The sequence below is a fragment of the Elephas maximus genome, chromosome 22 (assembly GCF_024166365.1).
Source record: "Elephas maximus indicus isolate mEleMax1 chromosome 22, mEleMax1 primary haplotype, whole genome shotgun sequence".
NCBI classification, from domain to species: domain Eukaryota; kingdom Metazoa; phylum Chordata; class Mammalia; order Proboscidea; family Elephantidae; genus Elephas; species Elephas maximus.
The window spans coordinates 62,833,453-62,859,104 of record NC_064840.1 but is presented as its reverse complement, the minus strand read 5'-3'; the positions used below and the strand labels follow the sequence as shown (position 1 = coordinate 62,859,104).

Here is a 25,652-nt window from a genome sequence, read left to right as displayed (position 1 = left end):
GAGTTGTGCAACCATCACCATAATCTAATTTTAGAACATTTCCTTTTTATCATCCCAAAAAGAAGGCTTGCATCTTTAACGGTCACTCCCCATTCCTCCCCCGTCCCTCTGTCCCACTCCCCAGCCCTAAGCAACCACTAATCTACATTCTGTCTCCATGGATTTGCCTCCTCTGGACATTTCATATAAATGATATCATGCACTATGTAGTCTTTTGTAACTGGATTCTTTCACTTAGCATAATATTTTTGAGGTTCATCCACATTGTAGCATTATTTCCGCACTGTATCTCCTTTTATGGCCAAATAATATCCCATTGTATGAATGTAACACATTTGGGTTGTTTCTACTTTTTAGCTATTATAATAGCTATTGTAAATAATGCCGCTGTGAACATTCATGTACAGGTTCTTGTGTGGGCGTATGTTCATTTCTCTTAGATCTGTATCTAGGAGTGGAATTGCTGGGTCATATTTTTTTTTAAATAATTTTTATTGTGCTTTAAGTGAAAGTTTACAAATCAAGTCAGTCTCTCACACAAAAACCCGTATACACCTTGCTACACACTCCCAGTTACTCTCCCCCTAATGAGACAGCCAGCTCTCTCCCTCCACTCTCTCTTTTCGTGTCCTTTTCACCAGCTTCTAACCCCCTCCACCCTCTCATCTCCCCTCCAGGCAGGAGATGCCAACATAGTCTCAAGTGTTCACCTGATCCAAGAAGCTCACTCCTCACCAGCATCCCTCTCCAACCCATTGTCCAGTCCAATGCATGTCTGAAGAGTTGGCTTCGGGAATGGTTCCTGTCCTGGGCCAACAGAAGGTCTGCTGGGTCATATTTTTATCATCCCCAAAAGAGGGCTTGACTCATTAGCAGTCACTCCCCTTTACTCCCCCTTTTTCTTAGATATATACCTAGCAGTCAAATTGTTTTCCGTTTTCCATTCTCACTAGTCAGGTATAAAGGTTCCAATGTCTCCGCATCCTCACCAACACTTGTTATTGTCTGTCACTTTTATTGTCTCATTGTGGTTTTGATTTGCATCTCATGTGCTTATTAACCATTCCTATATCTCCTTTGGAGAAGTGTCTACGCAAATTCTTTGCCCATTTTTTAAACTGAGTTATTTTTCTTTTTATTATTGAGTTGTAAGAGTTCTTCATATACCAAAACCAAACCCAGTGCCATCAAATTGATTCCCTGTCATAGTGACCCTATATTCTTCATATATTCTGGATAATCCCCGTAGGGTTTCCAAGGAGCAGCTGGTGGATTCGAACTGCCGACCTTTTGGTTAGCAGTTAAGCAAGACAGCTAAGAATGATAAAAATGATAGCTTATATATATTAAGTGCTCCATAGGATTTTTTATTCTTGTACTTTAGATGAAGGTTTACAGAACAAACTAGTTTCTCATTAAACAGCTAGTACACATGTTATATTACATTGGTTAACAACCCCATGACATGTCAACACTCTCCCTTCTCAACCTTGGGTTCCCTATTACCAGCTTTCCTGTCCCCTCCTGCCTTCTAGTCCTTGCCCCTGGGCTGGTATGCCCCTTTAGTCTCATTTTGTTCTGTGGGCCTGTTCAGTCTTTGACTGAAGGCTGAACCTCAGGAGTGACTTCATTACAGAGCTATAAGGGTGTCTGGGGGCCATTCTCTTAGGGTGTCTCCAGTCTTCGTCAGGCCAACAAGTCTGGTCTTTCTTTTTGAGTTAGAATTTTGTTCTACATTTTTCTCCAGCTCTGTCGGAGGCCCTCTATTGTGATCCCTGTCAGAGCAGTGAGTGGTGGTAGCCAGGCACCATCTAATTTTAGTAGACTCAGTCTGGTGGAAGCCATGGTAAATGTGGTCCATTGGTCCTTTGGACTAATCTTTCCCTTGTATCTTTAGTTTTCTTCATTCTTCCTTGCTTCTGAAGGGGTGAGACCAGTGGAGTATCCTAGATGGCTGCTCACAGGCTTTTAAAACCCCAGACACTGCTTACCAAAGTAGAATGTAGAACATTTTATTTATAAACTATATTATGCCAATTAAGCTAGATGTTCCCTGAGACCATAGTCCCCACAGCCCTCAGCCCAGCAATTTGGTCCCTCAGGGAGTTTGGATGTGTTTATGGAGCCTCCATGACCTTGCCTTGTACAGGTTGTGCTGACTTCTCCAGTATTGTGTACTGTCTTACCCTTCACCAAAGTTACCACTTATCTATTGTCTAAGTATTCTTCCATCCCCACCCCTCCCCTCCCTTGTAACCATCAAAGATTGTTTCTTTTTGCGTGTAAACTTTTTCATGAGTTTTTATAGTACTGGTCTCATCTCATTCAATATTTGTCCTTTTGTGATTGACTTATACCACTCAGCATAATGCCCTCCAGATTCATCCATGTTATGAGATGCTTCACAGGTTCATCATTGTTCTTTTTCATTGCATAATACTCCCTTTTGTGTATGTACCACAATTTGTTTATCCATTCATCTGTTCATGGGCATCTAGGTTGTTTCCATCTTTTTACCAGCTGAGCCCTTAACCACTGTGCCACCAGGGCTCCATACTCTGGGTGGACGTCCCTTATATCCTTGGAACCCTATGGGACAGTTCTACTCTGTCCTGTAGGGTCACTATGAGTCAGAATCAACTTGACAGCAATGGATTTGGTTGTTTCTGGTTATCCAGAGTATATGAGGAACTCTTACAACTCGAAAATAAAAGAACAAATAACTCAGTTAAAAAATGGACAAAGAATTTGAGTAGACACTACTCCAAAGAAGATACAGGAATGGTTAATAAGCACATGAAAAGATGCTCAACATCATTTGGGAAATGCAAATCAAAACCACAGTGAGACGATAAAAGTGACAGACAATAAAGAAGTCAGGTATCAGATATATGATTTGCAAATACTTTCTCCCATTCTGTGGGTTGTCTTTTCACTTTCATGGTGCTGTTCTTTGAAGCAGAAAGGTTTTAAATTTTGGTAAGTTGAATTTGTTGGTCTCATTTATTGCTTATGCTCATACACTCAGCTTCCTGAGTTTCTGTTCTCCCAAGAAGGACATAGGACATCACAGTAAAAAAGGCAAGAGCTTTGTACCCAGGAACTCCCACCCACCTGCTGATTTCTGGGTTAGGGGGTCCATCCCCTCCATATTGTCATGGAGACAGGGAGAGGGTGTGCCCAGAGCCAAGGGAGCCCACTCTGCTTGGTTACGGGGAGGCTCCACCAACACACTACACTTTCCCAGGTTCCAAGAACAGAGCTCTGTAGAAGCAAATGGAGGAGCAGGAGAGTCCACATTCATAGAAATATCTGTGTGTCCTCGGACAAGCTCCTTTAGCCCGCTTGACCTCACCTAAGAAATTGAAGGATTGGATTAGACAATCCAGAGCAGGGATTCTTGACCCAGGGTCCATGAACCTTCTGAAATGTTGGATGTGGTGCATATTTTGTGGGATGAACACATCAGATTTTCAAAAGGATGTGCTAAGCGAGAAAAGTTCAGAACCACCTATCTGTAAGGGCCTTCCAAGTCTAAACAACATCCAAATCCTATGGCAGCATTTCTTCCTGTCCCTAACAAGGGTGCAGCCAAGAGCTGCCTTCTTTATCCATAGGGACCAGAAGGTCCAGACACCATTGGGCTGTCAGAGCTCAGCCTGGGGAGCAGCACCCTCAGGAGATGGAGCAGCTCTCTCAGGAGACGCCAGCTGCCTCAGGAGATGATCCAGGTCTGGCCGGTTCCTCAGGGCAGGGCGATACACAGGGGCTACCTTGGTCACCTCTGAAGCCATTCTGGGTGTGAGGCAAGATGGAAAAAATGCCAGCACTTGGTGGAAGCTCCCCTCTCAGAGAGGCCCCAGCAGGGCTCTGGGCTGCAGGAAATGGAGGGCAGGAAGAGGGGCTGGGGCCCAACAGCCGCCTTGCTCCCATCTGCAAAGCATCAGTGGGGCAGGCGGGGTGGGGGTTCGTGAGGGGGGACAGGGAGGAAATGAGAATAAACACAAGTGAGCGAAGAGGGAAGGGGTGGGGGGCTGCAGCCTCAGCCCCTTGGCAGCCCATGAAGGGAAGTGACACAATGAGGGATGTGTTTCCCTCTGCCCGTCCCCCACATGGGGGTGGGAGGCAGAGCCCTGAGAACGGCCAGACCCCAACAGGGGCCAGGGGGCACATGCTAGACCAGCACGGGGGAGGGGCAGTGAGGGCTAGGGTCTGGGCAGCTCAGGGGGAGATGACAGGCAGGAAGGGTGACCCTGGGCAGGCGGGGCACAGGTCCCATGTCCCATCTGCACTCTGCATGGAGTGAGTGTGCTTTTGGCGTCTGTGTTCTTGCACGTTCCCTGCATGTGCCCAGCACTGGGGGTACCTCCCAGTGTGCCTGGGTATGATGCCATCCCTCCCCTAGGAAGCTGGCCCTTCCTGGTGGCTCTCCCTTCCTGCTCAAGGGGACTCAGGGGTAGGGAAGTTAAGTCCTTTGTATGAGGGAGCTGAGGTGTAAGGTCCCCTGGCCAAAGGCAGGGCTGAGCACCGTGTTTTCTCAATTCCTCTCTCTCTCTCTGAGTGTTTATGTCGCCTGACTGGGACTATGCGGAAAACAGGCCTCCTGGTGGGACAGCACCTCCCCATCCTGGACACCCACTTCCTCTCCCCAAGGCAGGGAGCCAGCTTGCTCTGTTAACCCTCTCCTGCCTGTAATGCAGAGATGCCCCTGAGGCTTTGCCAGGCAGAGCCGAGAGCCTCCTCCCTCAGTCTGGGCTGGGCAGGGGTAGGGGCAGAGCAGAGCCTTGGCCTCAGATTTGTCAATCTCCCATCTTGCTGTCACAGGCCCCAGGCCATTTTGACATGTTGTTTTTTCCAAGAATCCCCACCCTGCTGCCTCATAATCCCCTGGGTGCTTGAGTGGGGGCAGGGAGGACATGGGAACATAGGGAGCAAGCAGGGTGGCTGCAGGCTCCATCGAGGGTCCCAGGAGAGGGAGTCTGGGCTGAGCAGGGAGGCTTCCTGGTAAGTGGTCCTGCAGGCCCTCAGCCTGTTTTGGTTTGGCCCAGGAAATACACAGGTTGCCCTTGAGTAGGTGGGTGAGTAACCCCTAGTCCTCTAAGCACTTCTCCCCCTTGCTGTGTCCAGCACAGAGGATGAGGATGGGGAAGAAGTCCAGTGCGCCAGCACTCAGTCCTCAGTGGTCCTTTCTGCCTCCACACCTGGAGGGAGGGCTGCTGGCTCAGGTGTTGGACTGGGCCCAAGTAGGTCCCCAGTGGGCGGAGCTGTCCCTTCAGCACTGCCCCTGCTGGGAGTTGCACTGTGGCAGCATGGTTGAGTTTGAGCTGCCAGGCTAAGGGACAGAAGCCACTCTGAAAATTCTTCTGCAGTTGACTCCTGAGGGTGGGTGGAGCTCAGCACCTGGAGCCCTAAGAGTACCACAAGCCATCTTCTGTCCTGTCTGTGACCTGCTGAGCCCTGGTGGCACAGTGGTTAAGAGCTCCGCTGCTATCCAAAAGGCTGGCACTTCAAATCCACCAGCCACTCCTTGGAAACCCTATGGGGCAGTTCTACTCTGTCTATAGGTAGGGTCACCTATGAGTCGGAATCAACTCAATGGCAATGGGCGACCTGCTTGATCTCACCCCAGAGGCTGTGCTTCCTCTCCACCTTCCCTCAGAACTGTGGGCTCCTATGAGACCCTGGGTAGAAGACAGGGCCCATGATGTTGAACAAGCCTGCACCCTCCCTGGGCCTCAGCATCTTCATCTGAAAAATGAGGGGGCTGGACCAGATGATTTGCAATTCTGTCCAGGAGTCGGGGACTCAGGTCAGAGTCCACTTGGTCACGCAGCTGCTGCATGACCTATTTTCTTATCTGTCAAATGGAGACAGATGCAGGGATCACATAGCTGCAAAAATACCTCCCTGTGGCCAAACTCAGTAAGAGTTGACCTCGAATAGCAACTTACAAAAAACTATAGCACCTATTTTCCAAAGGATTCTCATGGCAACCCCGTGAGATACTCAGGGCAGCTCAGAGGAGAGTGATGTGGGAAACTAAGGCCTCCTGACTCCTAGTTCAGAGCTTCCTCCATTCCTTATTTCCACCATGTTCTGTTTCCTTATCCAAGGTCTTTCCAATCCCATCTCTAGGCTTCTACCTCCTCTCTAGCCTTTTTCTGACCAGTACCCCTTGATGGTAGTCAGGAAGGCTGAGGAGACCTGTCTGAGGGGTTGTTTTTGTCGTTAGTTACCGTTGAGTCGATTTCAACTTGTGGCAACCCCATGTGTTACAGAGGAGAACTGCTCCATAGGGTTTTCTTGGCTGTAATCTTTACAGAATCAGATTGCCAGTTCTTTTCTTCCTCGGTGCCACTGGGTGGGTTTGAATCGCCAAACTTTAGGTTAGCAGTTGAATGCAAACCGTTTTTGCCACCTAGGGATCTTATCGTCTGAAGGCAGGGTTCCTTAATCCAACCTCCTCAACCAGTGCTGAGAAGAACAGAGGTTTAGAAGGAAATAAAATTTTTGAGTCCTAAGGAAACTCAACACTCTGGTGACAATGAGAATATCGGCCTCCGGGGAGCAGTGTGGCCTCAGGAAGAAATGTGAGGGCCTCCCCACTTGCCGCCCACAGGGACCTGAGGAACAATGTCATCAGCACGGTGCAGCCTGGTGCCTTCCTGGGCCTGGGGGAGCTGAAGCGCTTGTGAGTGGCATGTCCTATGCCCAACCCCTCAGCCCCTCCTCCTATCTCTGGAGAAAGTTCCTTAAATCCAATGAGCAACTACTCCTTCCACCATCCCTTCTCCACAACTCTACCCACTGGTATCCCTCCTGCTCCCACACACGGTATTGGCTGGGGTCAAACAAGTGGACATTTCAAGCTCAGATGTGGCCCTGGCTCCAAGCCTTCTCCGTTTTCATCCCTCTCTCCATGCAAGCCCCAGCCACACTTGTGTCCTTCACACAGCAGACCCATGTGCCACCATGTGGCCAAGTAGCTGAGGTTATATGTGTCTCTCCAGAGATCTCTCCAACAACCGGATTGGCTGTCTTACTTCTGAGACCTTCCAAGGCCTCCCCAGGCTTCTCCGACTGTGAGTGAAGGAAGAGGGCTCACCCTGAAGGAGGGCTTGGGAGGAAGAAGGCAGCACCAAGTCCCTGCAGGTCTCCCCTCCACCTCTCCCCTTCTCTGACCTAAGACCCTGTCTCTCTGTTCCCGGCCTCCTGCAGAAACATATCTGGGAACATCTTCTCCAGTCTGCAGCCTGGGGTCTTTGATGAGTTGCCAGCCCTTAAGGTTGTGTGAGTATCTTTTCCCAGCCCACAGATTCAGACCCCTGCTCCCTTCCTCTGCCCAGGAGGGAGACACCTAAGCACTGGGGCCCCCGTGGCCAGCCTTATGAGTAGGTAGGACATACAGTGCCTGAAACTGCACCATATTCAACTTCCCAAGATCGCCTGGCAGCTAGGGGGTACACACATACCCAGGTCTGTGCCCTCCAGCCATGTCCAGCTTCATCCTCTTCCTGTGGCCCCATCCCCCCCACCCCCATGAGCCACACTCCCTCTGCTCTGCTGCATGACTCTTTGCAGGGACTTCGGCACTGAGTTCCTGACCTGCGACTGCCACCTGCGCTGGCTGCTCTCCTGGGCCCGGAATCACTCCCTGCAGCTGTCAGAGCGCACACGCTGCTCCTACCCCAGTGCCCTGCACACTCGGGCCCTGGGTGGCCTCCAGGAGGCTCAGCTCCGCTGCGGTGAGCAGTCCCTTCCCTCCACCTCCTGAGGACCCTGACTGCCCCTTGGGCCCAATACGATGGCCTGGACTCCCTCTCAACAGCCCCACCCCTCCCTCAGGCCCACAGCCCGATCTGCCCAAGATGGTCTCAGCCTTAAGTGTTATTGGGCCGTGGGCATGTTCTCCAGGGCAGCCTCTTCCCCCAGATCTCACTGGATCTCTGTCAGTTTTTTTAAACTTCTTTTGGGGCTGCTTGTTTATGTTTTTATCGGGTCCCACCTTGTGGGGTAACAAGTATGCTGTGCAAAGAAGCGCTTGTATTTGTCCCCAAACGGCCTGCTCCTCTCCGTTGCTCTTATCTCTGGATCTTCTCCTGACCCTTTTCCTTCCTCAGCTGGTGTGGGCTAGAGACAGAGGGAGCCTGGCCCTGCCCCCTGGGTTCTCACAAACATGGCAGACACATACACAGGCCTCACTGCGTTGTCTCCTCCGTAGAGGGGGCCCTGGAGCTGCACACACACCACCTAATCCCCTCCTTGCGCCAAGTGGTGTTCCAGGGGGACCGGCTGCCCTTCCAGTGCTCTGCCAGCTACCTGGGCAATGATACCCGCATCCACTGGTACCACAACCGGGCTCCCGTGGAGGGCGATGAGCAGGCTGGTGTCCTCCTGGGGGAGAGCCTCATCCACGACTGCACCTTTATCACCAGGTACAGGCTCTGCTACCCCTTCGCAGACCACCGCAGGGCGAGGGGTGGCCACAGTGCCCATCACCTCCCCACCAAAAGAGCTATGCCCAGCCATGTCCCTGGACACTTGTTCCTGTGTGCATGTGTATGCGTGTTTATGGGAGCCCCAGACTAAGTCATAAATGGTCTGAATACAGAATAGAAACTAAATGCCTGATAGAAAAAAAATTATTGTTGACATTTCTTTAGTGTTTTTATAATGTATGTAGTTGGTTTAACCTATTTTATCAGATTTAATCTCTACAATAGGCCCTAGAGAGAGGTATTGTCTTCAAAATGTTCTTATTACAAAAAAAAAAAAAAATTCTGTTGAATAGAACTGCTCCATAGGGTTTCCAAGGAGCAGCTGGTGGATTTGAACTGCTGACCTTTTGGTTAGTAGCCTGAGCTCTTCACCACTTCACCACCAGGGCTCCGTTGTTGTCATTAAAAAAAAAAAACAAAAACATTGCAGCAAGCCAATTTTGACTCATAGTGACCCTACAGGACAGAGTAGAACTGCCCCCATATGGCTCCCAAGGAGCGGTTGGTGGATTCGAACTGCTGACCTTTTGGTTAGCACCTGTAGCTCTTAACCACTAAACCACCAGGGGTTCTCATTAGGTGCCAGGAAATCAATTCTGACTCATAGCGACCCCATATGACAGGGTAGAACTGCCTCATAGGGTTTCCTAGGCTGCAGTCTTTACAAGAGCAGATCACTAGGTCTTTCTCCTGCAGAGCAACTGGTGGGTTCGAACCAGCAACCTTTGGGTTAGCAGCTGAGTGCTTAACCATTGCTCCACCAAGGCTCTTTTATCTCCATAATAAAGTGGGGAAACTGAAGCTCAGAAAATAGTCTCATAATCAGAATAAAAGGAGTACGTACTTGTATCCCTCCCTCAATTTAACGACAACAAAAAGAACTGGAAGCTAGTGCCCTGCGCACCCCAAAACATGGCACCCATGCGTGGACTGGCCTGGGTGTTGTCAGGGAAGGGGCGGGGCGGGGCCTTCCAGTGCCTTACTGAGCCAGCCCCTCCACCCACAGTGAGCTGACCCTGTCTCACATCGGCCTCTGGGCCTCAGGCGAATGGGAGTGCTCCGTGTCCACAGTCCAGGGCAACGCCAGCAAGAAGGTGGAGATAGTGGTACTGGAGACCTCCGCCTCCTACTGCCCTGCCGAGCGCGTCGCCAACAACCGCGGAGACTTCAGGTATGGGTCTGCTCTACAGAGGGCTTCCCTGGAGAGCCAGCCTCTATCCCCTAAGCTGCCCCCAGGGCCCCCAGCACCCCCCTCCCTGGGACTACAGTCGAACTGGGTCTCCCATCATCTTTTGTCATTCAGCCCTGAGTCCCCTGGTTACATTTAGAGAGGCCTTAGCTTTATGTGTAAACTCACTCTTCGATGTGCTGCACAGAGCTGAAGATTTTTATTTGCTTCCTCACTTAAAACCGTTTACAAAGCTCTCCCACAAGGGTATCACCTTTTAATATTCCTATGGCCCTCTCAGCTAAGTGGAGTAGGCATTATTCTCCTATTGTATGGTTGAGAATACTGAGGCCCAGAAAGAATAAGTGACTTGCCTAAGACCATAGCTAATAAGTGGAAGAACTTGGACTTGAATTTAGGTCTCTGAGTCTAGCCCCCATATCACTGTCAGAACAAACACATAATTAGAAGTGGAGCTTGGAAACCCCCTTACAGCCAATCCAAGCCCTCTCTCCTGGACTCTTCCCAAGGTCCCTGGCGGGGGGGGAGTCTAGCATCACAGTGCTAAGGGTGGGGCCCTTGCCCTGAGGAGCCTGGGTCATCTGCTTCCTCCCTGTCTCTGCCTCCAGGTGGCCTCGAACTCTGGCTGGCATCACAGCCTACCAGTCCTGCCTGCAGTACCCCTTCACCTCAGTGCCCCTGAGCGGGGGTGCCCCAGGCACCCGTGCCTCCCGCCGGTGTGACCGCGCTGGCCGCTGGGAGCCTGGGGACTACTCCCACTGTCTGTACACCAACGACATCACCCGGGTGCTCTACACCTTTGTGCTGGTGAGGCCAGGAGGATGGGCTGAGGGGCACCCCATCAGCTCTGGTTCAGGGAATCAGGAAGGGAAGAAGCCTACTGATGCCACGGGGCAAGGGGACCCACCCTCCACAGCTCCCTGGTGTACACACAGAGGCTGTGTGGGCCTGCATCTTGTCACTGGGTGCTGTCTGCCACCTTTCCCTCCTCCATGCCCAAGCCCTTTGGGGAATTCAGACTAGGGAAGTGTGGATCAGGCCTCAAGCTATACCCCACTCTCACTGCCACTTTTATCCACCAACAGATCAAGGGCAGCCTTTGGGGTGGGGGGAAGTTAAGGAATGAATGAAGTAGCCCTACATCCTCAGGCCAGTGATGCTAAAGTGGGCAACCGTGAGCCAAGATCGGCTCATTGCCATAGACGTGCCTCAGATCCTGATTAGCCCCAGCTGGTGGTGCCATCCCCTCCCCCAGGCAAGGCAGCATTGACCTACAGCCCAGAGGAAAAGCCTCCTAGGGGTGATTCTGGGCCGAAGAGGAACAGGATAGGATGACCCTCTTTCTTCCTCCATCACCCCCAGATGCCCATCAACGCCTCCAACGCACTGACCCTAGCCCACCAGCTGCGAGTGTACACGGCCGAGGCCACCAGCTTTTCAGACATGATGGATGTAGTCTATGTGGCTCAGATGATCCGGAAATTTTTGGGTTATGTTGACCAGATCAAAGAGGTGAGATTCCACTGGCAACCACCCCCATTTGCCCAAGCTTCCTCATGCCCGGCCCCCTGGGTCCCAAGCCCCGCTCCTGCCCTCAGTGACTCCCCTGTCCCTCTCAGCTGGTGGAGGTGATGGTGGACATGGCCAGCAACCTGATGCTGGTGGATGAGCACCTGCTGTGGCTGGCCCAGCGCGAGGACAAGGCCTGCAGCGGCATCGTGGGTGCCCTGGAGCGCATCGGGGGTGCCGCCCTCAGCCCCCATGCCCAGCACATCTCTGTGGTAAAGGGGGTCATCGTGGGAGGGAGCTCCTTGCGGGTGTAGCACCGGGAGGGGACTTAGAGCTGACCAGGGTCAGCCCTCATCATCCAGGAGAAGGGAAACACTGCTCTCCCTGTGACCAAGTACTCCAAGTGGCACCTGCCACGAGCCCAACCAGCATGGAACACTATACACAACCAAATGCTGAGCTGTGTAGTACCAATTTCTAAGTTATCTGGGGAAGAGCAAAGGAGAGGGAAGTCAGTGACACTGGAGAAGTTATAGAAGACTTTATGGTGAGAGATGGAGTTGAAAGGATGTTGTTGTGTGCTGTCGAGTCGAGTCCGACTCACAGAGACCCTATAGGACAGAGCAGAACTGGCCCATAGGGTTTCCTGGGCTGTAATCTTTACTGGAGCAGATTGCCAGGTCTTTTCTCCTACAGAGCCGCTAGTGGTTTGAACCACTGACCTTTGGGTGAGCGGCCGAGCACTTAACCATTGCACCAACAGGGCTCCTTTGTTGAAGGGAAAGCCTGATGGAAACAAATAGGAGGAAGGGTCAAAGGGGTAGAAGGGATGAGAGGAAGGCTTGTAAGAGCGCAGACAGCTTGCCGTTGAGTGAGGCGTCATGGAATCTTTTGTTCCTTGTGAAGGGGGTGACATGTTCAGTGTGGGAGGGAGTTAGCCACTTAACCACAGTACAGCACCTTGTACATACAAGATAGTATGCTCTGCACTTCTGGAGATTAAAAGGTAAGATATGTCCCTGCTCTACAGCTTAGTTGGGCCAACAAAACTAGCCCATGTGCAGAGGGAAGCAGGATATGGAACAGGGTAAGGCAAAGTGCTGAGTGAGTAGGAGAACTGGCGCCTTGGGAGCTCAGAGGAAGGAGAAGGTGCTGCAGCCAGCCATGGGCAGGTAAGACTCTGGCAGACAGAAGAGTGGCCAGACATTGAAAAGACAGTGAGGAATGAAGGCGCAGGGGACGCTGCCTGAAAGGATATGCAGAGAGGGAACTGCACAGTCTCAGGCAGGAGAAGGCCAAGAGAGGGCTGTCCTATCTCAAATTGAGGGGTGACAAGTTCCTGTCCCTAGAACTCAAGGAATGTGGCACTGGAGGCCTACCTCATCAAGCCGCACAGCTACGTGGGCCTGACCTGCACGGCCTTCCAGAGGAGGGAGGCAGGGGCTACCGTGGCACGGCTGGGCAGCCCGGGCCAGAATCCCCCACCTGAGCCTGAGCCCCCGACTGACCAGCAGCTCCGCTTCCGCTGTACCACCGGGCGGCCCAACGTCTCCCTGTCGTCTTTCCATATCAAGGTGGGCACTGGGGGAGGGGCTAAGAGGGGAGGTGCCCCGACCAGGTGCCTGGTGGTGGGGAGGGGGGCGTGGTCTGAGAGGAGGAAGGATCCAGAAAAGTGGGAAGTGGGGGATGGGAGGCCAGACGAAGGGACTGGAAAACATTGGAGTCTAGGGGATCCTGGGTGTCTCTGAGGAACTCCCATGTCCCCCCAGAACAGCGTGGCCCTGGCCTCCATCCAGCTGCCCCCCAGTCTGTTCTCATCCCTTCCGGCTGCCCTGGCTCCCCCAGGCCCCCCAGACTGCACCCTGCAACTGCTCGTCTTCCGAAATGGCCGCCTCTTCCGCAGCCACAGCAACACCTCCCGCCCTGGAGCTGCTGGGCCTGGCAAGAGGCGCGGCGTGGCTACCCCGGTCATCTTTGCAGGAACCAGTAAGGGGCCGAACTCCCCGCACCACTCAGGATTCCTCCCAAGTGCCTGCCCTGTCCCCTTCCGTCCTGCCGTTTCCTCATGCATAGCGCCCTCTAGTGTCCTGGGGGAGTTAGCAGAGGAGATGTAGGCCGCTTACCATTTCCCAAGGTGGGTGGGTCTGGGCCAGGCAGGGATGTGCCATAAAGAGAAGGGGTCGGTAGAGAAAAGATACTGGATTTTACATCCCAGATTTGTCAAATTTCAAGAGGGCTATAAACACAAACCCTTGACCCACCTCCTTCAAAACACACCAACAGACTTCTTGCTCTCCCACACACCCGCACAATGTGTGCAAGCAATAATGACCTGCTGGAAGGAGTCGCTGGTTGGTGTAAATGCTCTGCTGCTAACCAAAAGGCTGGAGGTTCAAGTCCACCCAGAGGGGCCTTGGAATAAAGGTCCAGCAATCTACTTCCCAAAAATCAGTCACTGAAGACCCTGTGGACCACAGCTCTACTCTGACACACATGGGGTCACCATGAGTTTGAGTCGACTTGGCAGCAACTGGGTTCTGGGAGTCTGCTGGAAACATAGCACGGTCTTTGGTGTTAACAAGGAATAAAAACATATAGGATATGACCCCTGCCCCCACAAAGCTTACCATCTACCTAAGCAATAACCCATTGCTGTCAAGTCGATTCCAACTTATAACAACCCTGTAGGACAGAGTAGAACTGCCCCCACTGGGTTTCCAAGTCTGTAAATCTTTATAGAAGCAGACTGCCACATCTTTCTCCAGAGGTGAGCAACAGGAGGACGAAATAACATCCCAGGGCAACCTTAGGGATGTTACAAGAGGCTTTTCAACAGGCAGCCCAGGCAAGATGTGTTCTCAAAAGGCTCTGGGCCATTGTGGTCACAGGGGGGACTGACCTGGATGGGCCTTGAGGGATGACCAGGATTTTGAGGAACACCAGGGTGGGTGGAGATCCAGGCAGGGAGGAGGCATTCACAGTAGGAGGAAAAATGGGAGCAGAGACAGGGGCTCACCATATGTGACTCACCACCTAGTTCGGGACCTGGCTCAGGGTAGATACAACTGCATCCATGCCCTCAGCTACCCCATCCTTCTTCCTTCACTCAACTGCTACCCCATCCTCCTTTTTCCACCCAACTTGGCATCTTTTCTCCCAGACCAGTTACACCACTGAAAAAAAAACCAAACTCACTGCCATCGAGTTGATTCTGACTCATAGTGACCCTGCAGGGCAGAATAGAACTGCTCCATAGGGTTTCCAAGGCTATAATCTTTACGGAAGCAGATTGCCGCTTCTTTCTCCTGTGGAGTGGCTGGTGGGCTCAAACCGCCCAGCTTTCAGTTAGCTGTGAAGCACTTAATCACTGAACCACAGGGGCTCCCCTTGTTACCCCACATATTTCTTTATTCTGTCATGACTCCACCTTCCATCCCACCATCCAGCCTGAAATCTTAGCCCCAACCTTGGCCCCTCTTACCCACTCCTGGCCTGTGTCCCAAATTCTGTTTGCCAGGCTCTCTCCATCTTCAGTCTGTCCCACACACTGCCACTGGGTTCACAGAGCCCCTTAAAGGTTTCCCTGTGACATAAGAACAAAGTCTGCCTTCCTCCATGTGCCATTTAGGGTACTGTGTAATGTGGCCCCATCACAGCCAGGGGCTTTGCTATCACTACTCTGGGTTCATCTCCTGATCCTAGAAGGCACATGTTCATCAGGTTGTTCATTCTGACCATGAGCGCTTACTGAGTACCTGGCATGTGCCAGGCCCCATGCTGGGGCTGGCGATGCACCCCTACCCAAGACGGTGCAAGGAACATACAGTTCATCAGGGAAGGTGGGCTTTGAACAAGTCATAAGGGGAGCTCATATTACCAAGCAGCTGTGCCCCACATTTTGGAGCATGTAAGAGGATGGCCTAACTTAGACAGGCCCATGGCAGGCCTTCCCTGAGGAACCGAGGTTCCCACCGAGCCGTAAGTAAGAGTTACCTGAGGAAAAGTTTCCTGTTAGCAGCTGTGTGGAGTGTGTGAGGGGAGGTGGTTTAGGGTGTATGTGTCCCATATGCTAGGCACATTCCCCTCAAAACTCTTGTTCCTGGAGTTCCTCTCCCTTGCTAAGAGTGCCTCCTCCTCACCCTCCCTCCATCCCAACTCTGTAATGCAGGACTGTGACTGAGCTCCAGCTCCTTCAATATTAACTTCTACCTTCTTGGGGACACTCTCCCTGGGTGCCCCCACCCCAGAGTCCTATCTTCTCGGAGCACATATTCATTTGGCACCACTCATTTGGCACTTAGAGTAGACCACTGCCTAGTATCTATATTTTTTTCATCCATTGGGTCCCCTCAGCTAGAATGAGGCCCCTTGAGAGCAGGGCCCATATTTTACATCTAATCACATCCCCTGAGCCCAGCTCATTGCCCTGCCCCTAGTGGGTGTTTATATGCTCTGGCTGCTGCTTCTTAGTCCTACCTGAGCCTCCTCCCTGCTGGGCCTGTGTGTATGTGTGGACTTCCCTCTCCCCCCGTAGGTGGCTGTGGCGTGGGAAACCTGACCGAGCCAGTGGCTGTTTCCCTGCGGCACTGGGCTGAGGGGGCCGAACCTGTGGCAGCTTCGTGGAGCCAGGAGGGGCCTGGGGGGCCCGGGGGCTGGAGCTCCGAAGGCTGCCAGCTCCGTTCCAGCCAGCCCAATGTCAGCTCCCTGCACTGCCAGCACCTGGGCAACATGGCCGTGCTCATGGTGGGTAAAGCGGGGCCGAGGGGCAGAGGGCAAGGGAACAAGGGAATGTGGGCCAGGTGGGGGAAGGTACTCTGATTACCTGAGGCCACAGAGAAGTAAAGGCCAGCAGCCTTATCCGGCCTGGACCTGTCAGGACTCAGGAAGGACTGTTCCTCTGGTCTCGCCCACACCTTTCCACCTTTCAGGAGGCAGTGAGCTCCTGCTCCACTCCCATGTCAAGAGAGATAGATTTGCAACTCCTCTGCACTTTTTGAGACCCAGATCTTTAAAGTGGGGGAAAAAAATTGGAGCATTTCTCCTCTTTCTGGTCGTCCTCCCCATCCCCCCGTCCTCCCTCCCTCCTCGCGCGTACCCCTCCACTTTCCCAGACACGACGCAGCATGCCGCTGTGTTACAGACAGAACCTTCTGCCTCTTTTCTCACCTCTGATTGTTCACGCTGGGAATCTCAAAAATCTCCAGAAAGACAGGATAATAGTGGGTAGAGGCAGAGGGCAGGTTGCTAAGGCTACTTAAGACTGATTTGCTAAGAGTGGACATACTGACACATCCTCGTCAGCACCAAGGCTGATGGGGCTTGGAAAAGGAAAACAGGCCAGGGACTGGTGAGGTCTCCACTGACAGTCTCTCCTCCTGGCTTCCTAATACTCACTTCCTCTTTTCCACCCTTTCCCAGGAGCTGAGTGCCTTTCCCCGGGAGGGAGGGGGCTCAGGGGCAGGGCTGCACCCTGTCGTGTACCCCTGCACAGCCCTGCTACTGCTCTGCCTCTTCTCCACCATCATCACCTACATCCTCAACCACAGGTGGGCGCTTCTGCAGGGGTGAGGGCTCTGGTGGGAAGGCAGGGGTGTCCCTAAGTATTGACAAGCATTTCTCAAGTGGGGCCCCGTGACTTTCTCTTAAGGTTCTGGGGTTGGAAACCACATTTTGGGGGTTGAAGACTTCTTGCCCTATGGCCTCTATCACAGAGACACCCCTGTATGCACACAGATACCTGCCTTCCCCCTTTGGCTCTCCCAATGGCCTGGAGACCCCAACGGGCCTGACCTTGCGTCAGACGGGGGCGGGGCATTAACCAAAGACTCTTCCTGGGGCAGCTCCATCCACGTCTCCCGAAAAGGCTGGCACATGCTGCTGAACCTCTGCTTCCACATGGCCATGACTTCTGCCGTCTTTGCGGGGGGCATCACACTCACCAACTACCGGGTGGTCTGCCAGGCAGTAAGTAAAAGGGCTGGGGATGATGGGGGAGGGGCAGCAGCTACAGCTCCAACGTTAGTGATGGCAGCCTAGGCATAGGGTAGGGAGCTGCATGGGAAGAAAAAGGCAGCTCGTGCGAATAGGCCCCAGCTCCGTTATTCTCTATGCGTCCAGCCTGGCTGGGGAGGGGGGAGGGGGTCCTGGGAGTGGGGGAGGGGGGATCACCTCAGATAAAATAGGAGATGGGACTTAAAAGTGGAGAGTGGGGACCTGCAATAGAGAGGTCAGGAATGAGCCAGATAGCAAATGACGGCCATGGAGAATCCTCAGAGTGGAAGAGAACCCTGGGGTGAAGCAGAGAGGGTAACAGCAAAGACAGAGCCCTGAGGAGTATCTGGGTAGAGGGCTGGGTAGAGTAACAGAGCTGTGGAGTTGGGGGCTGGAAGGATGGTGCTCTGGGATGGCCCAGTAGTAGCAGCCCAGGTGCCCTCGCCTCAGTGCCTTGACTCCCCAGGTGGGCATCACTCTGCACTACTCTTCATTGTCTACGCTGCTCTGGATGGGTGTGAAGGCCCGCGTGCTCCATAAAGAACTCACCTGGAGGGAGCCTCCTCCACAAGAAGGAGACTCTGCCCTGCCTGCTCCCCGCCCCATGCTCCGGTAAGTTCCTCCACCTGTTGGTTGTGCAACAGGAGAGGGCCTTGGAGGGAGGTGTCGGACACCAAAATCTGCCCACCCAGGGTGGATGCAAGGTGGTTCTAAGGTCCCTGGGACATCACTCTGCAAGGAAAGAAGAGGCAATGCCTGAGGTGGCCACAGAGCGGGTACATCCTAGAGCCTTTCAGCCATGACAACATCATGGTAACAGTGACTCTAAAGGGCACTGGGCAGGGACCCCAAGAACCTAAGTGGCACCCCTGACTTCTGTACTGTTTTGAGCAAGAGAGGACAAATCTGGACTTCTGTCCTTTGGAACAATCTTGGCTAAGTCCCTAGGGACCTACCAGACCTGATTCCATGGCAAAATATTCTGTCAGAATTTAAAGGGGAAGGAGGATAGGAGAGAGATTACTGAGTGAAGCGTTCCGAGTACCTGGTTCTTCCCCTCCCCTTCCCCACCTCTCTGACCCACAAACCCCAATCCTCTCCAGGTTCTATCTGATCGCTGGAGGGATCCCACTCATTATCTGTGGCATCACCGCTGCTGTCAACATCCACAACTACCAGGACCACAGCCCGTAGTGAGCACACTCCCACCAGCCCATGCACCACTCCCTGCCTGTCTCCAAACCTACCCAACCGGATACCAGATGCCTTCTATTCCATTAGCAGGGGCACCTGCCAGGGACTACCCAGCCAATGACCCAACCCAAGCCCGGGCATGTTGACTGCACCAGTCTCTCCCTCTCCACTCACCTGTCCTCTACCGCCACAACAATCCCAGCCTATGGGCCCCACTCCAGACATGGCCCCCATCCTCACCCACTGCCTCTGTGTCTCCCCTCAGCTGCTGGCTGGTGTGGCGTCCAAGCCTAGGAGCCTTCTACATCCCGGTGGCCTTGATTCTGCTGGTCACCTGGATCTACTTCCTGTGTGCAGGGCTGCGCTTACGGGGTCCACTGGCACAGAACCCAAAGGGGCCCAACAGCAGGGTCTCCCTGGAACCAGGGGAGGAGTCGAGGGGTTCCACCAGGCTTAGGAGCAGTGGCCCCCTTCTGAGTGACTCAGGTTCCCTTCTAGCTGCTGGGAGCTCAGTTGTGACAACGCCTGGACCCCCCGAGAATGGTGATGGCCTCTACTCTCCGGGAGTCCAGCTGGGGGCACTGGTGACCACGCATTTCTTATACCTGGCCATGTGGGCCTGCGGAGCCCTGGCCCTGTCCCAGCGCTGGCTGCCCCGCGTGGTGTGCAGCTGTCTGTACGGGGTGGCGGCCTCCGCCCTGGGCCTCTTTGTCTTCACCCACCACTGTGCCAGGCGCAGAGACGTTAGGGCCTCCTGGCGCGCCTGCTGCCCCCCTGCCTCAGCCTCGGCTTCCCATGCCCCACCCCGGGCCCTGCCCGCCGCCCCAGAGGACGGTTCCCCAGTGTTTGGGGAGGGCCCTGCCTCCCTCAAGTCCTCCCCGAGTGGCAGCAGCGGCCACGCGCCGCCCCTGGGCCCCTGCAAGCTCACCAACCTGCAGCTGGCCCAGAGTCAGGTGTGTGAGGCAGGGGTGGCAGCCCGCGGAGAAGGGGAGCCAGAGTCCATGGGCTCCCGAGGGAGTCTCGCTCCACGCCATCCCAACAACTTGCCCCACGGGCGCCGAGTGCACAAAAGCCGGGCCAAGGGGCACCGCGCGGGGGAAGCGGGCAGCAAGAACCGGCTCAAGGCCCTGCGCGGGGGCGCGCCGGCGAGCGCGGCGGCCGGGGTGCCGGAGCTGCTCAGCAGCGAGAGCGGCAGCCTGCACAACAGCCCGTCCGACAGCTACCCGGGCAGCAGCCGCAACAGCCCCGGCGCCGGCCGCCAGCACGAGGGCGAGCCCATGCTCACGCCGTCCGAGGGCAGCGACACCAGCACGGCGCCGCTCCCGGAGGCGGGGCGGCCCGGCCAGCGCCGCAGCACCAGTCGCGACAATCTCAAGGGCGGCGGGGCCGGGGCGCTGGAGAAGGAAAGCAAGCGCCGCTCGTACCCGCTCAACACCGCCAGTCTGAACGGGGCCCCCAAGGGGGGCAAGTATGATGACATCAATATGACAGGCGCGGAGGCGACCGGAGGCGGCTGCATGAAGACCGGCCTCTGGAAGAGCGAGACCACGGTCTAGGATGGGGGTGGACGACACTTTAAGCAAGCCGGCCCTGGGCTTCTTACCCACCGCCCCCCCAATTCCGGTTCCTCCCAGGCCCTCAAAGACGTCTTTTGCTACGTCAACAGATCTGAGGTAGAGATGCCGGTGACTCTCACCTGCTTTAGTCCTGGAGGCTGGGGAGGAGGTAGGAAGATGTTTGCCACTTTCCAAGAGGGCCATCCCTCTGGGGTAGCGACAGACAATCCCAGAACACGTGCATGATACATTTCCCTCCCAGCCCAGGCTAGTTCTGGTGGCCACATTGTTGGTGCCTACTGGGGTAGGGGGAGAAAGTCCTGTTGGTCTGTAGTGACAAGCTGGGCGGAAGGGCACAGGGCAGCCCAGGGGCTCCTCCTTAGGTACTCCCCGGTCCATCCACACTGCCTCATTGGTGGTGGTCCGCCTTATAAGGATAACATGATGGAGTTTGGGAACTGCCTTCTCTCTCTCCTCACTGCCCTCCTGTAAGTCCGCCCAGTCTGTGCCCAGACCTAGGACCTCTCCTACCCAGGTCTTGGCTAATAAGCGAGGAGCCAGCCTAGTGGATGAGCCAGGTGACAAGGACTAATGGCGGGGGGGGGGGGGAGTGGGAAAGGCAGCTTTGGAGATCAACAGTCCTGGGGGAGGGTAGCTGGTGGGAAGAGTGCACAATTAAGAGATGAAAACACAATTCCCACAGAGTGGCATGCAAATATGACATAGGGCTCAGAGGGGGGCATCAGACAAAGCTAAGGCCCTAGACCTATAAAGTTGACTGTCAGATGTCTGAGGGAAGTAGGGGGAGCCAGGACTTGGATCTAGTCATGGCCTAAACTTGATCCAGTAAACAATGGATGAAGAAGGGCTCCACGGACAGCTGCGGGTGGTATTGGGAGAGGCACTTACTGTTCAATTACAAGGCCCATATCCCCACTCTCAGCCTTCCAACACCATGGGACTGGGGAAGAGCCCTTCCCTGCCTCAGTGAGGTCATATGGAAGAACCATTCCCAGTAACTCGCTCTCTAGATCTGGAAACCCCCAACACATCAAACCAGCTTCCTGACTCAGAAGCCCAAGCCAACCTCTGAGGTAGTGGCTACGGTCCCTGCAGCTTATCTGGGGCCTATGCCTTCTGCTTTGAAACTCCAGTGCCCGTATTTTTCCCAACCTAAAAAACCACCACCGGCCTTTTATTATAGGGCCAAATGAAAGTGGTGGAAACCCTGGGCCTGTTGAAGAGTAAAAGAACGCCCAGGTCCAGGCCCCGGTCCCCTCCTAAGCTCTACACCACCCCAGCCCAATCATAAGGTGTAGAGGGCGTAGGGGAGGGGGAAAGCCCACACTTCTGAGGATGGATCGTGCTATTTATGCTTGCTGCAGAGACAGTATTAGAAAGAAAAAAAAAAAAAGCTTTGTATTATCCTTCCACATATGCTGGCTGCTGTTTACATACCCTGCCAATGCCTTAGCACTGGAGAGCTTTCTGCAATACGCTGGGGAAAGGGGAGGGAGGGTATGAAAAGTGCCAAAGAAAACATGTTTTTAAAAGCTCGGGTTTTATACAATAGAATGTTTTCTAGCAGATGCCTCTTGTTTTAATATATTAAAATTTTGCAAAGGCCGTTGAGCTATAGCCTTAGTCCAGCCACAATCCTTTTATTATGAGGCAGAGGATCTCATGACACCATATACACAAACCCACCAACACTTATAAATGGATACAGGGCTGAGAGTTCCCTCTAGTTCCAGCTCCTCCGAGCGGTGATACCATTAGAAATGCCAACGGTTCCACAAGCAGCAGGAAGCCCCTTCAGGCCAGCAGCAGCATCAGCAGTAGTGCGTCCAATTCAAAATGGGAGCAGCAGAGTGCCTGATACTTTCCCCACAGCTTAAGAAGAAAGCATCCCATTGCTTTGCTCCCTGACACAAGAATGCGAGTTTCTCTCCAACCCACAGTCATCCCTGCAGTCCTCCTGAGTTCTACTCCAGAACCTTGGGTCCAACTAATCATACAGCCCGTCCTGGTTTCTTCAAACAAGAAAAATGACACTTAAGATCTTGTACATGCTTATTTCTCTGGATACGACAGGGCCTATTATCAAGCTGCTGTCAGAATGGGGTAAAGCGCCCCCTACTGGATGTGCATCACAGTGGGTTAGGAAGACTCTTGGCAGCCTGTCCAGCGGCTTGGGCTCTCTGAAAGTCCCTAACTTCCTCAGGGGTACGCAGATACTGCTCTATTTCACTATCAGAAATATTCTCATCTCCAGTGACTGTGCAGACCGGTGGTGTGGGTCGGAGCTGCTTTGGGGGCTTCAGCATGCAGGGTGGGAGGAGAAGGGCAGGACTAGCCGGTCGCTTCCGCACAGGCAAATCTAAGGAACTATCCCCCACCTCCTCTTCTCCCTGTCTCTGCCCCTGCACCTCCCTCTCACAGGCCTCCATCTCTGCTGTTCCATCCCGAAAGGCCTTGCGGACCAGGGTGTGGCGGTGCTGGAGAAGGTCCCCGATGTGTTTCACCACGGACCGTTTGTTGAGTTTCAGGATCTGCAACCAAGCCAGCTGCTCAGCCATCTGTAGCAGCACAGCCAGCAGCTCCTGCAGGCGGGACGCGGCAGGGTAGGGCAGGTCCACATTTGCCAATTTACAGAATTGGGCAAGGGAACACGTCAGACGTCCTGAAGGCTGCAGCGACTGCCAGGCCAGGAAAGTAGCTGCAGTGATGACAGGCAAAGGGTGTCTTCCGGTCACCAGCCACGTCTCATTCGCTAACTCCACTAGCTGCAACGTTCGTGATAGCATCTTCTCTTTGTCTTCCACGTATTTGGCTGGCACAGACGGGGAGGCTTGGAACAGTCTGAAGCTGAAACAACCAAAATGAGGGCCGGTCTCAGTAACTACTATGGGAAGCTGTTCATCCAAGGAGAGAAGGAACAGTCCACTCAAGATGGGAAAGCTCTTCCCTTGGGGACACTCAAGCTTGCTGGGCAGCAAGTTTATACAGGGATAGTCTTCTGCTTATTAAGCGAAGGGAGAGAGAATGCAGAAAGAAGCTAACATTTTTTACTGAGTACCTCCTTGTCAGCCATTCTGAGTGCTTTGCAAATGCTCTCACTTAATCCACACTACATTCTGTTATCTGCATTTATAGTTAAAACTTACCCGCAGTCATCAGCCTTCAAACCGAAGGCTATGTGACACCAACAGCCTTTTCCTTCTACTATATTTGTCAGCAAAAAGAATGAGCATAGCTTACTTAAAAAGAATTTTTTTTTTTAAAGTTAGCTTCTAACCCCAGCGCTGTCATTTACTAATATCCTTTCGGCTCCATTCACAGATGATCCTGCTGAGGCAGGGCTGCTTCATACAGTCACGCAGGCCACGCACTGCACAACTCCAGGAATTGCCCTTCACAAAGAGTCCAGTGTGATGACACAACACCACAGCCCCGTGCTAGGGCTAATACCTACCTTCCCTACATCATTAAGTTACTTCACCAAGGGATTTTAAACTCAAAGCATCACAGAAATGTAAAATGGGATTGATGTTTTTAGTACTAGGCACAAGATAGGGAGAATGGACCTTTTCCCACATCCTTTTAGATGGGCTTGGGTCAAAAAGAGACAACCAAAGGTAAAACGATTTAGGTCTCAGAAACAAGCACCCATCCCATCCCATCCCAGTGTCTCCCCACTAGGCAGGTACCTGCTACAGTAGGTCTTCACTAGGTCTGCCAAGCACAGAGATGGTACATCCAGCCCCAGAAGCTTCACTATCTGCATGTAGGTACCGGAAAACACATCCAAATCAGCATATATCAGGGTGCAGATGGTGCCCATGGTTAGGGGCCAGTTATGCTGCCGGCAGGTAATTAAGACACAGCATCCAACCAACACCTCCTTCTTCTGCAGCCGGGCAGCACGAATGCCAGAGTGCCGGTACGCCTGTTGGTAGTAGGCAACTGCTGTGTCCTCGAATGTTGATGGCAACTGCAGAACTCGACAAAGATCTCTCACTCGGCGGAGACCTAAGAAAACGCAGAGCAAGAGTTAGAGGGGGCCAAAGGAGCTACTGTGTAGCTCCTAAGAGGTTCTTCTAAAGTAGCCTCAGATGTCAGAGTCACAAATAATATATCTTCCTATATTGACAGTAGTGATACTTGGTGTGGTCATTCTAAAGGCACAAAGAAATTTACGGAAAGAGACCACATTTCGGTGCACCATTTTTTGGAAGCTGGTTTGATTCAGGGCCAAGCCAAGGTTCTATCCAGGTTCCTTGAGCCTACCTCAAACATACCTCTTAGCAGATTCAAACCTTACACTGAATTGCTACCTCTCAGAACCATCCTCAACCTTTTTTTCTAATGTTCATTCTTTTCTACCCTACCCTACACCGGAAGAGCCCTGTGGTGCACCGGTTAGGTGCTTGACTGCTAAATGTAAGGTTGGTGGTTCAAACTCACCCAGTGGCCATCTGCTTCCCTAAGGATTACAGCCTAGAAAACCCTTTGGGGCAGTCCTACTCTGTCACATGGGGTCACTATGAGTTGGAATCAACTCGACAGCACCCAACAACAACCACCCAACGCCAGTAATGCCGAAAACAGGTAAAGCAAGCAGAAAGCCTTGGCCATCAGGATAATTTTCTTTAAAGATATCATGTCAGAAAAGGGTCAACTCTTACCTCGTTGCTGGCTGCGACTAACTTGCTCATTTTCTCCTGTGCTTTGGGAATATGTTACCTCTGTAAGACAATGAACAACAAAGGGCTTGTTCAGCCTTCAGTTCCTAGACTCCTGCCATCCCACATGTGGCCAGGGAGCAGAGTTCAAATCACTGAGTATCTGCTCCATGACTTACAGAAGGCACCCATCTATGCACACGAGTGCCCATCCAGTGTTCTTATGTCCACAAGCAATATCAAACACACAGAGATGAGGAAGAGAAGGACTGCACTAAAGTGGCCCAGCTGTTCCAAATTCTCAGTCATCCTTCCTGCACATAGAACCCAGGCAATCTTCCTGGCTACAGATTTTAAGGGCTGCAATGGTCAGGGACTAGAAAAGCAAAAAAAAAAAAAAAAAGAGAGAGAGAGAGAGATGTGTTTTTGCCAATTTGTGCTAAAAACTACTTTGGAGTAATAGTATGTGCTTTATTCCTAAAGAATTAGCCCACAATCCTTGCACCATGACCATAGGAAGCAAGTTGAGGAGTGCTTCGTTTTTCTCTGTTTCATTCATTCAACATTTATTATACCTACTACATATGACAGACACTGCTGGGGCAACAGATGAACAGCAGTCCTAACGTCCGGCAGCTCACTCCTTTACTATGGGCCGTTTTCTCCCGCACATGGCAGGCAACAGGAGGGAGATGTCAATCCCTCCACCGCCCGCGGCTGCCCCAGCGCCCGAGGAAGGCCACGCACAGGTACCTCGGAGGTGACCCTCGTCTGCGAAGGTGGTGGTAAGGACTCCCTCGGTGATCACGCAGCCGCAGTCGGAGCACACTAGCTGGCTCTGAGAATAGTGGGAGTCCTCCACGAGCTCGGTGGAGTCGCAGTCGGGGCAGCGGCGTCCGCCTGGCATCTCACAACTTGCCCAGGGCCGACCGTGGGGTTCTTCGCCAGTGCCGTGCCACCAAGCAACAGAGCCGGGGCCAACAGCTACAATACCACAGCAGGAAAGAGGAGGGAACCCTTCTAAGGTTGC

General features: G+C 53.1%; 2 protein-coding genes across 2 annotated transcripts in view; one reads left to right on the top strand and one right to left on the bottom strand.

Annotated features, from left to right (window-relative positions):
• Window positions 1-21,367, top strand: part of ADGRA2 (adhesion G protein-coupled receptor A2) — a 44,862-nt gene extending 23,495 nt beyond the window's left edge. The window contains exons 3-19 of the mRNA XM_049865788.1: window positions 6,620-6,691; window positions 7,011-7,082; window positions 7,219-7,290; window positions 7,582-7,745; window positions 8,222-8,435; window positions 9,505-9,669; window positions 10,296-10,494; window positions 11,050-11,199; window positions 11,307-11,468; window positions 12,546-12,770; window positions 12,966-13,182; window positions 15,731-15,939; window positions 16,615-16,742; window positions 17,037-17,160; window positions 17,654-17,799; window positions 18,291-18,380; window positions 18,647-21,367. Of these exons, the coding sequence (XP_049721745.1) occupies window positions 6,620-6,691; window positions 7,011-7,082; window positions 7,219-7,290; window positions 7,582-7,745; window positions 8,222-8,435; window positions 9,505-9,669; window positions 10,296-10,494; window positions 11,050-11,199; window positions 11,307-11,468; window positions 12,546-12,770; window positions 12,966-13,182; window positions 15,731-15,939; window positions 16,615-16,742; window positions 17,037-17,160; window positions 17,654-17,799; window positions 18,291-18,380; window positions 18,647-19,937 (3,700 nt within the window). The 3' untranslated portion in view covers window positions 19,938-21,367. The remainder of the gene's footprint in view (window positions 1-6,619; window positions 6,692-7,010; window positions 7,083-7,218; window positions 7,291-7,581; window positions 7,746-8,221; window positions 8,436-9,504; window positions 9,670-10,295; window positions 10,495-11,049; window positions 11,200-11,306; window positions 11,469-12,545; window positions 12,771-12,965; window positions 13,183-15,730; window positions 15,940-16,614; window positions 16,743-17,036; window positions 17,161-17,653; window positions 17,800-18,290; window positions 18,381-18,646) is intronic.
• A 190-nt stretch (window positions 21,368-21,557) lies between these two features.
• Window positions 21,558-25,652, bottom strand: BRF2 (BRF2 RNA polymerase III transcription initiation factor subunit). The gene is made up of 4 exons (XM_049865789.1): window positions 25,376-25,652; window positions 24,626-24,685; window positions 23,648-23,969; window positions 21,558-22,805 (listed from the first exon to the last, which is right to left on the bottom strand). Exons 1-4 carry the CDS (start codon window positions 25,527-25,529, stop codon window positions 22,088-22,090), a joined length of 1,254 nt encoding a protein of 417 aa, XP_049721746.1. The 5' UTR covers window positions 25,530-25,652; the 3' UTR covers window positions 21,558-22,087.